This window comes from Lolium rigidum, chromosome 6 (genome assembly GCF_022539505.1).
Source record: "Lolium rigidum isolate FL_2022 chromosome 6, APGP_CSIRO_Lrig_0.1, whole genome shotgun sequence".
Taxonomy (NCBI): Eukaryota; Viridiplantae; Streptophyta; class Magnoliopsida; order Poales; family Poaceae; genus Lolium; species Lolium rigidum.
The window spans coordinates 51,280,789-51,295,203 of record NC_061513.1 but is presented as its reverse complement, the minus strand read 5'-3'; the positions used below and the strand labels follow the sequence as shown (position 1 = coordinate 51,295,203).

The 14,415-nt window shown below is 43.0% G+C and overlaps 2 protein-coding genes across 2 annotated transcripts; one reads left to right on the top strand and one right to left on the bottom strand.

The window, feature by feature from the left end:
* The first annotated feature begins 2,912 nt into the window (after window positions 1-2,912).
* On the top strand, window positions 2,913-8,068 carry LOC124663165. Its single transcript, XM_047200894.1, has 5 exons — window positions 2,913-3,029; window positions 7,133-7,247; window positions 7,341-7,430; window positions 7,540-7,638; window positions 7,724-8,068. The coding sequence occupies exons 1-5, from the start codon at window positions 2,962-2,964 to the stop codon at window positions 7,823-7,825; spliced, it is 474 nt and encodes a 157-aa protein (XP_047056850.1). The 5' UTR covers window positions 2,913-2,961; the 3' UTR covers window positions 7,826-8,068.
* Window positions 8,069-11,438: 3,370 nt separating this feature from the next.
* On the bottom strand, window positions 11,439-14,141 carry LOC124661197. The gene is made up of 5 exons (XM_047199058.1): window positions 13,964-14,141; window positions 12,299-12,413; window positions 12,116-12,205; window positions 11,905-12,003; window positions 11,439-11,799 (listed from the first exon to the last, which is right to left on the bottom strand). The coding sequence occupies exons 1-5, from the start codon at window positions 14,116-14,118 to the stop codon at window positions 11,698-11,700; spliced, it is 561 nt and encodes a 186-aa protein (XP_047055014.1). The 5' UTR covers window positions 14,119-14,141; the 3' UTR covers window positions 11,439-11,697.
* Between the last annotated feature and the right edge of the window lie 274 nt (window positions 14,142-14,415).

Sequence of the window (14,415 nt, the reverse complement as noted above, 5' to 3'; positions counted from 1 at the left end):
TCCGGCCCAAATGACCAAAACTGGGACAATATCCGGCCAAATATCCAGCCCGAGCCAGGGGAGATTTCGGGGGGCGGATAATCCGGCCCGGGGGCGGATTTTCCGGCCTGGGAGGTCCCAAACGGTCATATTTCGTTGGGAGGTGGTATATAAGACCCCCTTCTTCCTCCTTGGGCTGGTTGGTTCACTTTCTCTCTCTCCCCTCCATTGTTGTACTTCAAAGCTTGCCCTAGTTCTTGATTCCTCCCATGATTCTTGCATATTCTTGAGGGAAAAGAGAGAGGAGATCTAGATCTACATTTCTACCAATCAAATCCATCTCTTTGTGAGTGGAACTCTCTAGATCTTGATCTTGGTGTTCTTTGTGAATTCCTTTGTTCTTCCTCTCTTATTCCCCCAATAGCTTTTGTAGCTTTGTTGGAATTTGAGAGAGAAGGACTTGAGCATCTTTGTGGTGTTCTTGCCATTGTATTTGGTGCATCGGTTTGAGTTCTCCACGGTGATTCGTGGAGGTGAAAGCAAGAAAGTTGTTACTCTTGGGTTCTTGGAACCCTAGACGGATTCTAGGCCTTTGTGGCGATTTGTTGGGAGCCTCCAATTAAGTTGTGGATGTGTGCCCCAATCTTTGTGTAAGGCCCGGTTTCCGCCTCGAAGGAAATCCCTTAGTGGAACCGTGACCTAGGCCTTTGTGGCGAGGGTCACCGGAGATTTAGGTGAGGCGCCTTCGTGGCGTTCGGTGTGTGGTGTGAGTACCGCATCTTGGGGTGAGGCCTTTGTGGCGTTGGTGTGCATCGAGCAACCACACCTCAAGGTGAGCCTCTTGTGGCGTTCGGGAGCACTAAGCAACCGCACCTCTCCACCGGAGATTAGCACTCGCAAGAGTGTGAACTCCGGGATAAATCATCGTCTCCGCGTGCCTCGGTTATCTCTATACCCGAGCTCTTTACTTATGCACTTTACCTTGTGATAGCCATCGTGCTTGAAGTTATATATATCTTGCTATCACATACTTGCTTATATTGCTTAGCATAAGTTGTTGGTGCACATAGGTGAACTCTTGCTTAGAATAAGTTGTTGGTGCACATAGGTGAACCATAGTATATAGCCTTTGGGCTTGACAAAGTAAACGCTAGTTTTATTCCGCATTTGTTAAGCCCATCTCGTAAAAGTTTTAAATCGCCTATTCACCCCCCCCCCTCTAGGCGACATCCGTGTCCGGCCTTTCACCAACGCCATCACGCAACTGCTTCCTCGCCTCCAATGCCGTCTCTGCTACCCTCACCGTTGAAACCGTATCCGCTACCCTCTCCGCCCTCGCCGACCACCTAGCTCGCCGTCGTCGCACACGCCGTCGCCGTGGTCTAGTTATGATTGGGGACTCAGCCCGTCCCCGTCGCTCTCTCGGAATCTGTTGACTAAACAAAGCAAGGACCCCATCGTAATGTTTAAAACAAGCAGAGAGGTTTCTGCAAGAATCGTGAGGAAGAGCAGCTCGCCCAGCGCCATCGTGGCATCACACGCGGCAGTTTCCGATAGGTTTTGACTTTTTTGATTCTGAAAATCAAGTTGTTGTACCGTGGTTCCCCATTTCGCAACTTATTGTACTAATCTGCACATAAGGTGCAAGTTGTTGTACTGCGCGTGTAATTAGCTCACTAATAAACAACTAGAACCTCCACTGACGAGTGACCTGTCAGATTATTTCATATTTTTAAAAAATGTTGATGATTTTGAAATGTTAGAATTAAAAAATTATTTTATTTAAAAAGGTTCAAATTCGAAAAATGGTCACCTAGTTAAATGTTTTCACGTAGATAAAAATGGTTCAAATTCAAAAAATATTTTAAATTCCAAAAAAAATCAAAATTGGTTCACGGGCAAAAATGATTCCAATTTCAGAAAGTGCTTCAAATTAACAAATACTCTTGATTTAATATTGGTTTAAATTAAAAGATGGTTAGAGATGTAAAAGTAGTTCCAAATCTAAAAATACTGATATTCTTAGAACAATCAGAACAAAAATAACAAAAAATAGAAGAAACAAAAAACGAAAAGATAAATAACAAACATACAAAAACAAAACAACAAAAAGCAAAAAAAGAAAGAGAAAAGCATCCTGGACCGTGGCCCACCGCGGTTCTCGCGCAGGTGAGCCCTTATGGCATGTACAATGGCAAGGAAAACCTAGCCACATCAGCTAGAGAAATCATTAAATATAAGTTATACAGTGCGTTATCTCTTAAAACCATATCTAGCAATTAATATTAATAATTTAATTTTGGTAGGAAATTTGCTGCTAAGGGAAGACATATGTGATACAAATGGAGAAAATAGTCTTTCCCGTTTCCTAGAGATGATCCCTTAGCTAAGATAAGACACCCTCTCTCTCTTCATTTTCTCTCATCCAACTAAGCAAAATTGTGACGTAAGCATCTCTAAGAAAAGGCTAGGCGTCACCATTGTACATGCCCTTATAAGCGGCATATAGTGTTTGCATCTACATCCCGACATAAATAAATACAAAGTGTTTGCGTCTACAGCCCAATCTAAATGAATACAAATAGGTCAAATAGCCATTTTGATATCCGCGACCCTGTCCAAATAAACACAGACACACACTTTCCCATCTCCTTTTGGTCAAATTTTGCTAAAATATTCTCCCGAATTTCGTCCAAATCGGACTCGTCATCCACTCGGTTGGACAAAATTCACCAAATCCAGCAGGGGGTGCGTGTCCCGGTCTCGGTCGCACCAGCACGCCCAATCGCACCGCACCGCACCGAGACGAAACGAAACAAGACAAACCCCACCCGGTCCACCGTCCCCTTCCACCTCCTTCCAGCTCGGATGCCGCGCTGCTGCTAGTCGGCCGCCGTCGCGACTGAGGACCGGAGAGAGAGACCAGCGGCTAAGGAGGAAGGAGGCCGGACCGCCGGGATCGCAGCCAGGAAGGATCGACCCATGGGGTTGCTCTCCTGCGTCGGGAGGTTGCTCTTCGGCTCCATGTTCCTCCTCTCCGCCTACAGGGAGTATGAGCCCCCCGCCCCCCGCACACCTGTTGTTGTTCATCCGAGATATCTCATTTGCTCTTGTAGCTGTGATATTTTCCCTGATGTACACTTGTATTTGGACACGCTAGGGGTATGTCTCCTCTGAATTTGCACATAATAATCAGTTTGGCATAGAGAAGCAAGATATAATATCATTTTGACATAGATAAAGGCAATCTCTAGGTTGGCCCTCAACAGGTTGAAGACAGTGTGCATAAGTTTTCTTAAAACTGTCAATTGTGTAGGACTACACTTTGAGCACTCAACAATTCTCCACTCCTCTCTTTGAAAAAATATCCATCTAAGCCTATCACTTTTCTGCAGCCCGCAAGAAACCCTTTCTCCAATGCAGCAAAACAGATATAGAACTTGTGAAAAGTAGGCTTCACAAAATCTGGGTGCAACGTCACTACACATGTTGTTCCAGGATTGCTCCATATCATCTCCAGCTGATAATCATATATTTAGCTGTATTCACCACACTTTGCATCAAGCATTCTGCCAACAACAATTGATTTTGCCCTTTTAATCTTTGATATGTGACAATTGGCAAACATTTTTTCCTGCACTTTGGGTTGCCCTTGATCATGCTATCAAATCTGTTTGCATTCCTTGTGCTAGTGACTAAATAACTCTCTCTCTCTCTCTCTCTCTCTCTCTCTCTCTCCTTTGAGGAAAAAAATGTTGATCTTTAAAAGAGGTGATCTGCCAGCTCTCACATCTTTAAGTTTTCTTGCGTAGACACACCCAAGGACATTTTTCTCAAGTGCACTTTGCTTTAACTCTATCACCTTCATCCTTAATGAACTTGTTCTCTTTTCTCTCAGCCAAACCATACTGATTATTGCTTCTCTGGATTGTTTCTTCCCACAGAATTCCATTCCAAGAGTAAATTTTCTGCCCTTGTTATACCGTGCATAATGTGACTCTTTGCTCACAATCTGCTCATCACTGTCTTTCAACATCTTCACTTCAATCTTCCTCCACCTCCACTTTAACTTCGCCAAGTGCTGCACATTCAATTGCCAACAATTTGCTTGTAGTTTTGTCTGATAGCAACCTGCTCTTCATCATGTATGTGCTGGTACAAAATCACTATCCTCAAGAATTTTCTCCACCTTCTACGTTTTCTTCTTCTGAATCCGCAGCTGGGACATCATCTCCACAATAATTTTGTTCATCAGCCCCACAATTTTCTTCTTCTACCTCCCACTCACTTGCCTCTTTATCATCAACTGCTGGATCCTCCACATATATGTCAACCACACCACAATCTGTTACGTGCTTCGACATTGTCCCGGCATTCTCTTCATACAACATCATAAGCCCTTCATGTAATTCTTTCCCAGGAAATAACCAATGCAATTGCTGTCCCTCTACGACCAAATAGTGCACCTGTACTTGTTGCCACAACTCATCCATACTCAGCCTATCACGTTCAAGATAAGACATTTCTTCTTTGCCCCCCCCCCCCCCCCCATAATATACTGCCCTGCCTTCTTGGATGAATTCTCCATTGAAATGAAAACCCATCGACATATAATTGGTTGGATCCATGCCTAGAACACAAATAAACCCATTAATCTATGACCTAATCTCCAATTGACGAAGCTCGTAGACCCAATCGAAACCTCCCAGTTGAAACCCTAGAGCATAAAATAACCAAGGGGGCTCACTTGCTTGAGGGCGCCGCGCTTCTTCCTTAGACAGGCAGCCTCAAGCGCCGCCGTTCAGCAGAGGTTGCGGTGGTGGGAGAAAAGTTCGGCAGTGGTGGGCGAGGCAGAGGATGGCGAGCTGGGTCGGGGGAGGCAGAGCTGGGCGCTGGGTCTGGGTCAAAACTAGGCCACGCCTGTGTCAGGGAAAGGCCTAGCGGGAATTTCAGTGACATCTTATTTTGTTTCCTGCTTTGGAATAGGAAATTGCTTCGTTTCCTCCGGAGGATTCGAGGCGCGCTGCCTCCGGGTCCAGCGCTCGCCACGTGCCCCTGACGCAGCGGAAAAAATTGAGCCCACTTTCCCATCGACTTCTTCCCGTTCCTTCCGTTCCCCCAATTCTGGGCTCCGCGAGCGCAGCGCCGCCGGCTCCCATCTCCGCGAGCGCCTCGCCGCCCAGCTCTCACCTCCGCGAGCGCATCGCCGCCGGCTCCCACCTCCGTGAGCGAGCCGCCCCACGAGGATCCTCCATGGCCTCCAGCCCTCCTCCACGGCGAGCTGCCCCGCCATGGCCCTTCACCTCCACGAGCTTCCTCGCCGTCGCTGCCCTCCACCGAGCGCGCTCTGTACTGGGGCCGCCACCGATCCGGCGAGGTCGTGCGCCGCCGCTTCCGTTCCCGGTGGCGGTCAACCTCTACAGGAGCGCGATGCTAGCTCCTTTCCTCACGACGGCCGGCCTCGACAGCGCCGCATCCTTCCTCCGCGGCGTCGGCTTTGTCCGCCGCGATGGCCGCCGCCTCCTTCCCCCACGGCCTCCACCAGAGCTGCAAACGACATCGCCAGGAGCTGCAAATGGCATCCGGGTGAGCTGGCTTCGGCATGGCCGGGAGCTGCAACTGGCCTCCGCTGGAGCTTCAATAGGCATCGACGGGAGCTGCAAACAGCCTCCGCCCGGGCTGCAAGCGGCCACCGCCGGAGCTGCAAACGGCCTCCGACCGGGCTGCAATCGGCATGGCCGGGAGCTGCAAATGGACTTTGCCCGAGCAGCAACTGGCGTCCGCCGGAGCTTCAATAGGCATTGACGGGAGCTGCAGACGGCCTCCGCCCGGGTTGTAAGCTGCCACCGCGCCGGAGCTGCAAACGGCCTCCACCGAAGCTGCAAACGGGCTCCGGCTGACCTGCAATCGACATCGATGGGAGCTGCAAAGGACCGTCGACCGGCGGCAGCGCTGCTGCAACCCGCGTCGGCGGACCTGCAACCACCCGCGTCGGCGGACCTGCAAAGGAGCACCGCCGGAGCTGGACGCCGCCGCTGGCGCATAGCGACAGGGTCGGCAGACCGCAGGTGACGGCCCTACCATCGGGTGGAGGCGGTATTGCAAGGAGAGGGCGTTGATGCTGCGGTGGTGCTGCCGACCGGAGTTGACGCGTCTCCGACGAGTTTTTTTGCTAGATGAACCATTTTATTTATTTCTAGATGAACCATTTTTTTGCTTCAATGAAGCAAAAGCGGGACTTTTTTGCTGCGACAAAATAAAGTCTGAAGAATCGTCGCAGCTTTTCTTCTATTTTAGTCGAACCGTTTTTTGCTTCAATGAAGCAAAAGTGGGATTTTAAGACAAAACTGAGCTCTTCTTCTATTTTCTATTTTTAGTCGAACCGTTTTTTTGCTTCAATGAAGCAAAAGCGGGGCTATTTTTGCTTCAATGAAGCAAAAGCGGGATTTTGAGACAAAACTGAACACAGAAGTTAATCTAACGGTTCAAATTGATTTGATCCAACGGTGGAAGACCCGGAGGCTGGGGGGTTTGCAGCCTCCGGAGGATCCTCAGCACTATCCTTTGGAATAGTATTTAGTGAAATTTGCTTGTTCTGATGTTGCCTTATCTCTTATATACGGATGTGATTTAACACCCAACACGTGAGTAAGTGTTTCTAGATAATAAATTGCAGGTAATGTTTGAATAACTGTTGGTTTATCTCTTATTCATGTTTAACTACTACTTAATGACCATATCAACTTGAAAATCAGAAAGAACTATTATCAGTAGAACGTTTCATTTAAAGTATATGTTAATGTGTTTTCAAGCTGCACTATAGGTGTTTTCCTCTGTGATGCATGTAAGATGTACTGATTATTGACATGTGCGTATGTGGCCAAATGGCCGTGTGACAAAGCTGGGATTTAGGTGGGCATGCAGACGTCATTAAGCATATGCAGAGTAAACATAGTTTTTTCGTGTATGTTGCATTCCCAATCGTTTAACTGTCATGTACTAGTGTCGATCGATCCTTTATGTTTGCCTGTACTATTCATATGTAGCAGTTTATTTGGTGGGTATAACTGGGCAGTTGGACAGAGGTGATGAGCTGATCAGCCTGCTCTGTATGCTTGCACTTCTAATTGCCTAACCTTGATTGGCGATGCAGGGGCAGAGAGTATGGATCTGATGGTGGACCCGCTGCCAGGTATCTCGAGCCCAAGTTCAACCTCTTTGCGAAGCAGGTGTCCACTAACACCGGAATGGCTGTCCCACACATCGATGTATGGATATTTTACTCGTCTTTCCATTTTTAAGAATCCATACTAACTAGTTCATAGATCTGATTGGATGCCTTCTGTTTTATCCTTTTACAGATCAAGACTGTCATTGCCACTACCTTGTACCTCAAAGCCTATGGCGGTGGACTCTTCATACTGTACAGCTCCTTCGGAGCATTCTTACTGGTGAGGTTGCCTTTCTCAGACTTCAATTAAAAGGAATGTTAAAAGTTCAAAAAAAGCTTGATAAGAGATGTTTAATCCACAAGAATATTGATGTGGCTCACTTGTGCAGCTTGTTTATCTTGCACTCATAACCCCTGTTATGTATGACTTCTACAACTACGAAATGGGGTCGCCACAATTTTTTCAGCTGCTTACCCAGTTTTCTCAGGTTTTTTGAAATACAAATCTCACTTAATAGCTTTGATTTATTTCATCAAGGTAGCTGTGATAACTGGATTCTTCTATCTGTTCAGAACCTGGCCCTTTGCGGTGCACTGATCTTCTTCCTGGGGATGAAGAAGTCCATCCCAAGGAGGCAGTCGAAGAGAAGGACTGTGAAGACCAAAACAACTTGATGGAAGTCAGCAAAGATTTGTAGTATGATTTGGAAACTATTAATATTAAGGGATTTAAGCCATCTAGCTTGCTCAGGTCTAGTTCATTCCTGGCATGTGTAAACCCAGAAAATTTAGCGACTGTTTGCTCTTTTGCACTTATGTTTTACGATTAGCATGCTGGTTGAATGGTATGGGAATATGTGTTTAATCAGGGACGGAGCTGATAGTTTATTATGAGGGGTGAAGAAAATAATTATCATATCTTAGGTTTTTTGTATTAGTAGAAAAATTGTATAGATAAATGCCTTCAACAAAAACATTGCCAGGTACAACTAATTAAGGCCTGATTTTGGATTTTCACTCTGAAAGATAAGACTCTGAACTTCTCTTTTCTACTGTTTTGTGTTATAAATGGTAGTGAGAATTCATATACTACACAATTTTTCTACTAATACAAAACCTCAGACATGATCATTATTAGACATGATCATTATTTTCTTCGGCCCACTCATGCTAAAATCCTAGCTCCATCCCTGATTAAACACTTTTATATAATGTCTTCCCATGCCAATATACCATTCAACCACAGTGTGCTGATCATATATCATCATAAGTCCAAAAGAGCAAGCAGTCGCTAAATTTTCTATGAGTTTACACAAGCCAGGAATGAACCAATATCAACAATGCGCCTCCCCCCTCGGAAACAAGTTTGTGTGTTTCACATATGTCATATGTCTAGACACATTAGCACTCGCCATTAGAAATTTGGAATTGGATTGTGATTTTTTTATTCAATCCACTTCACTCATTAGGTGATAGCGAGCAGGAAACAGTTGGGAAACTCCTACCTGACGTGTGATTCATCAAAACGTTCACGTTCAGCACAAGAGCCAGCGAACTGGCCTGGCCCACTTTAGCCAGCATGATAGAAGCAAATTTCTTCTGGTTTTATTGTTGGATATCACTACATGGAGGCGACGCACAAGAGCTGGTTCGTGGGATGGATTCTCTTCACTAATGTGAATGCATGGAGTAACACGTATGATGATATCATCAAGATTCCCTTTAATATCTAAATTAAAAAAATATTTATCTCTCAAACCGATAACTTGTTTTAAAATTCATTTTCAGCTTAAGCTTAGTCGCGACGAGATCTTCAAAACTAGATCTCATGTTGGTATATTTTGAAAACTTCTTTTTGGTTAGTAATTGCCAGATTCTATTCACTAAGTTTACATATTATTCGCTACTTAGTTTCTAGATTGTAATAAGTTGGTTGGTAGGTTCATGTATGTTATTTTACATCAATGTAAAGCTTCATGATAACTAATTTGTGTAGAATAATATCATCGTAGCTCTTAGAGACACTTGAACACCGTTCATTAGTTATGCATATCATTGCAATATTTAGAAATGACTAAAACTTTATCCGATAACCATGCATATACTATAATCATTTACTATACCATAACAATTGTTGTGACGAAAAGAAGATCATCACACCCACACTGTAGATGTGCATATTAATGCAATGTCTAGAAAAAATGTAGAAAGTTATTTGGTAACCATGTACAAGTATTAAGGTAATTGTTCGATATTAATCTGGCAACTCGTGCAGTGAAAAAAAAACTTCACAAGAGATCTAGTTTTGAAGCCCTCGTCGAGACGAACTTAGCGGTACAAACGGATCACTATTCGGAATAACAGTTTAGAAGATAAATCATTTTAAAATTTTAAATTTAACAATTAATGTGATGATGTAAGCATGATGTACAATAGTCCTCCATGCTATAGGGGAAAAGCACCAAAATTTTGACGCCGCACGGAGAGAAGGATTGTGCGGCGTCTCCTACTAGATTTTCCCTTTACTGGCCATAGTATAAAGGTAGGTAAATTATGTAAAAGTTAAAAAATGCATTGTACTTAAAATTTCTAGTGTGAAGTATTTTCTTAAATAAGTTGCAAAAAATGTTTCTATAGTTAAATAAGTTGTTCGTGTATTAAAAAAAAGGTCCGTATGATAGGAAACAAATGTTCATACAGTTCACACAAAAAATTACTCACATAGTTCAAATAAATTGTTTTCGACTTAAAAGATGTCCATGCAATTAGAAAAAATTAGGTCAAAATAATCACATAGTTTAGACAATATACTAATTAGTCAATAAAGATATGGTTATATGTTTGCAATAAAAAAAAGTGAATGAGAAGAATAAAAAGAACGAATCGAAAACAAGAAAAGAAAAGAAAATCAAAAAGGAAAACATAAAGCAAATGGCACTGTGTTAAGACATCACTACTGATGGAGGCTAGCGCCAGAAGATAAAGGGAGAATGTGCAGCAAGAGTAAGAAGAATGTTGAATTTGGTGCTTGGCTATTAGATTGAGATCCAACTGCTAAAAGGACTTGCATCAGTTGTGGAAAAAGCAAGATTATTGGTGAAGGTGTATCGATACTATTTTAGGTATTTTCATTTATATAATATTAAGATATAAGTATTCTATTTGTTGCAAACTAACACAAACAACCATATTGTAAGAATATATAGACGGAAAACTTCTAGGTACATTTTAATTTATATCTTTCTGTTCATTATTGCTATCTCTGCTTATTTCTATTCAGTACATAATTTCAATTTGGATCCTAGATGCATGTGCTTCCTTCACCTAATTTTTTTTATTGTTAAAAAAATTTAACAAAAAATGTCTCATGTACATCTCGACAATCTATGTGCATTCATACAGTTTTATGAAAAAATGATATTTTTATGACCGATCACAAAATATATCTCACAGAAAGTCTTATTTCTATCACCATTTTTTTTACACAGCCCAAACAACAAGCTGATTTTTCATGTAAAGACTGCGAACGTAGAATGTGAAGATATACACGTGATTTTTTCATTTGGAATTTTTAATATTTTAAAATGTATTAAAGATGCATTTAAAAAAAAGGAGCATATGTACCAAGAGCCAAGACATCACACCCCCGTGCTCATATTAAGTTGCCACGATCAGTTTGTGTCCATACTTAGTTGAGCTTTCTTTCATATAGATGTGAATTGTGTTTTTATGTGCATCGATATAATAAACTTGACAAACATGCAGTGATTGTCGCATAGGTAAGCAAGCATACATGTATCACAACGCAAAGTGATATAGGACGCAAAAGAACGCAGAAAGCCAACTCTTTTATTTTGAGGGACAAACATAATTACCCACTCCATCCATTAATTGATGTCGGGAGGTTGGTCTAAATTTGAATTAATTTATGTACAAAGAGTGTCTAAATACATTGAATTTAGACAGAACTTTCGGCATCAAAAAATGGACAGAGGTAGTACAATATTATGTGGCAACACACATGCATCCAACAAGTTCTGATAGTATTTGCCAAACAGGGTTACCCTTTAACAAAAAAAAACTAACGCTCCCATGAAATTCAATCTAACATCCAGATAAGATTTTGTCTCCAAACATGACCCAAAATAATTTGGAATGGATTGACCACGCAAAGACAAAAAAAAAAAGTATGCCCTGAAAAATACATATTTACAGTTTTATCTTTACTGCTATAACGAAATTATGAACTAAAACATATGCATAGAAGGATCAATGGAGCACGCAAATATCTGCAGCCGAGAATGTATCTTTTGATCCTGAACTGAGACGAGCAGTTTCTGCAACAAAACAAGTCTACACCTGCATCAAACATACCAACCAGCTAATGCAAAATACAGAAAACCAGACCTGGGCAAGCTAGATGGCTTAAATCCCTACATACTGCCCACAACAGATTTTATGGTCAAAAGCGGGACGAGTATACCTAAAACATGACTAGCTTAGTATTAATAGTTTCCAAATCCTACTACAAATCCTTGCAACTTCCATCAAGTTGTTTTGGTCTTCACCGCCCTTCTCTTCGACTTCCTCCATGGGATGGAGCTCTTCATCCCAATGAAGAAGAGCAGCGCCCCGCAAAGGGCCAGGTTCTGAACAGATATAACAATCGAGTTATGACAAGTTCACAACACTTGATAACAGCTACCTTGATGAAATAAATCAAAGCTGCTAAGCGAGATTGGTGTAAAGAAAACCTGTGAAAACTGGGTAAATAGCTGAACAAATTGCGGCGACCCCATTTCGTAGTTGTAGAAGTCGCACATAACAGGGGTTATGAATGCAAGATAAACAAGCTGCACAAGTGAGCCACATCAAAATTCACGTGGATTAAACATCTCTTATCATGCTTTTCTAAAATAACTGTTAACATTCCTTTTAATTGAAGTCTGAGAAAGGCAACATTACCAGTAAGAATGCTCCGAGGGAGAGGTTGAGTATGAGGAATCCACCACCATAGCCTTTGAGAAACAATGTAGTGGTAGTGACAGTCTTGATCTGTAAACAGATAAAACAGAAGGCATCCAATCAGAGCTATGAACTAGGTAGTATGGATTCTTAAAGATGGAAAGACGAGTAAAATATCCATACGTGGATGTGCGGCACAGCCATTCCGGTGTTAGTAGACACTTGCTTGAGAAAGAGGTTGAATTTGGGCTCGAGAGACTTGGCAGCTGGTCCACCATCAGACCCAAACTTGCAGGCCCTGTATCACCAATCAAGATCAGTCAATTAGAAGTGCAAGCATCCAGACCAGGCTGCAATTCTATCCAACTGCCCAATTATACCCGCCAAATAGTTTTACCATCTGTTAATGCATCACACAGGAAAACGTCTCAAGTACAACTTGGAAACACATGAACATATACTTTAAATGAAACATCCTACTGATCAGAATTCTTTCTGATTTTCAAGTTGATACCATCACATGAAGGTAGAGTAGTTGAACATGAATAAGAAATAAGCCAACACTTGCTCAAACATTACTTGCAATTTATTACTATAAACACTTACTCGTGTGTTAGGCGTTGCACCGCATCCGTATATAAGAGATAAGGAAACAGCAGCAGTGTATACTTTATAGTATACCTTTGCAAGATACAGAACAAGAAAATTTCACTAAATACTATTCCAAAGCAGGAAAATAATATTATGTGGTGGGTAAAGAAGAAATGTCAATACTCTTTTAAAGATGAACATTTTTTCCCTCGAAGGAGAGATAGTTCTTTAGTCACTAGGACAAGGATTGCAAATAGATTTGAGAGCATGATCAAGACCAACCCAGAGTGGTCAGCTGCACAATGGAAAGCCACTGTGCAGGAAGAAATGTTTGCCAATTGTCACATATCAAAGATTAAAAGGGCAAAATCAATTGATGTTGGCACTTGGCAGAATGCTTGATTCAAAGCGTGGTGAATACAGCTACATATTTAATTATCAGCTGGAGATGATAAGGAGAAATCCTTGAACAACATGTGTAGTGACGTTGCACCCAGATTATGTTTGTAATGCGAAACTAGACCATGGCTTTATGTTTGTGATGCTAAACTGATGGCTTTCCCTTTGTTATGTTAAACTGCCATTTGTTTGCAATGCCAAACTGATGGTTTTATCTAGAGATCTCTATGTCACACTGATATTATATCTTGCTTCTCTATGCCAAATTGGTTATTATGTGCAAACTCAAAGGAAACTCAGTCAAAATTTAGAAGAAACTCTGTCAAAATTTGTGTTCATCCATTTGATACAAAGTACAGGCAAATGAAAAACATTTTCATTGATTTCAATCAAATAGCAGTGTACATCAGGGCAAAGATCACAGCTACACAGCTCCAACAACGGGTCGGCAAGGCATTGCTGTGCCCGCTACTTAACGGCGGGTTAGTGCCTGGCTAACATGGCTGGTCAAAACCTGCTCCAGAACGAGGGAGGGGGGCGTTGTAACTGGTTTCTTTTGTTTAGTGGTGTTTCCTAACTACCTTTAGCCTTCAAGGTTGTAGCTTAGATTCCAGGATAAGTTTAGGGGTGCAATATGCTCTTCTCTGAAGAAGAAAAAAAAGGGTCTAATTCTGCTAATTTAACTGTCCCTAATGTTTCCAATTAAAGTGCGCATCATCTCGCTAACCTACTCCGGATGAACAACAGCCGAAACTGAATCTAACATCTTATGAGCTCATGCTGGAGACCATCTAGGACAGACCGGGTTCCGACCCGAGGAGCGGGCACTCGGGGGGGAGGGGGGAGGGGCGCACGTACTCCCGGTAGGCGGAGATGATGAAGAAGGAGGCGAAGAGCACCCTCCCGACGCAGGAGAGCAACTCCATGGCTGTGATGGCTCGATGCCTCGATCCTTCCTCGCTGCGATCCCCGCGGTCCGGCCTTCTTCCTCCTTGAGTCGCTGGTCTCTCCATCCGGTCCTCAGTCGCGGCGGCGGGCGACTAGCGGCGGCGGGCGACTAGCGGCGGCGCGGCTCCGAGGTGGAAGGGGACGGTGGACCGGGTGGATTTGTTCTGTTTCGTTTTGTCTCGGTGCGGCCCTCTGCTGGATTTGGTGAATGTTGTGGATGACTAGCCTGGTTTGGACGAAATTTGGGAGAATATTTTCGCAAAATTTAACCACAAGAAAAGTGCACATACTCGCACGCCCCTTTCTAATGCGACTCGGGGAGATGGGAAAATCAACTAAGTGTCGATTCTCGAGGCTCTTCG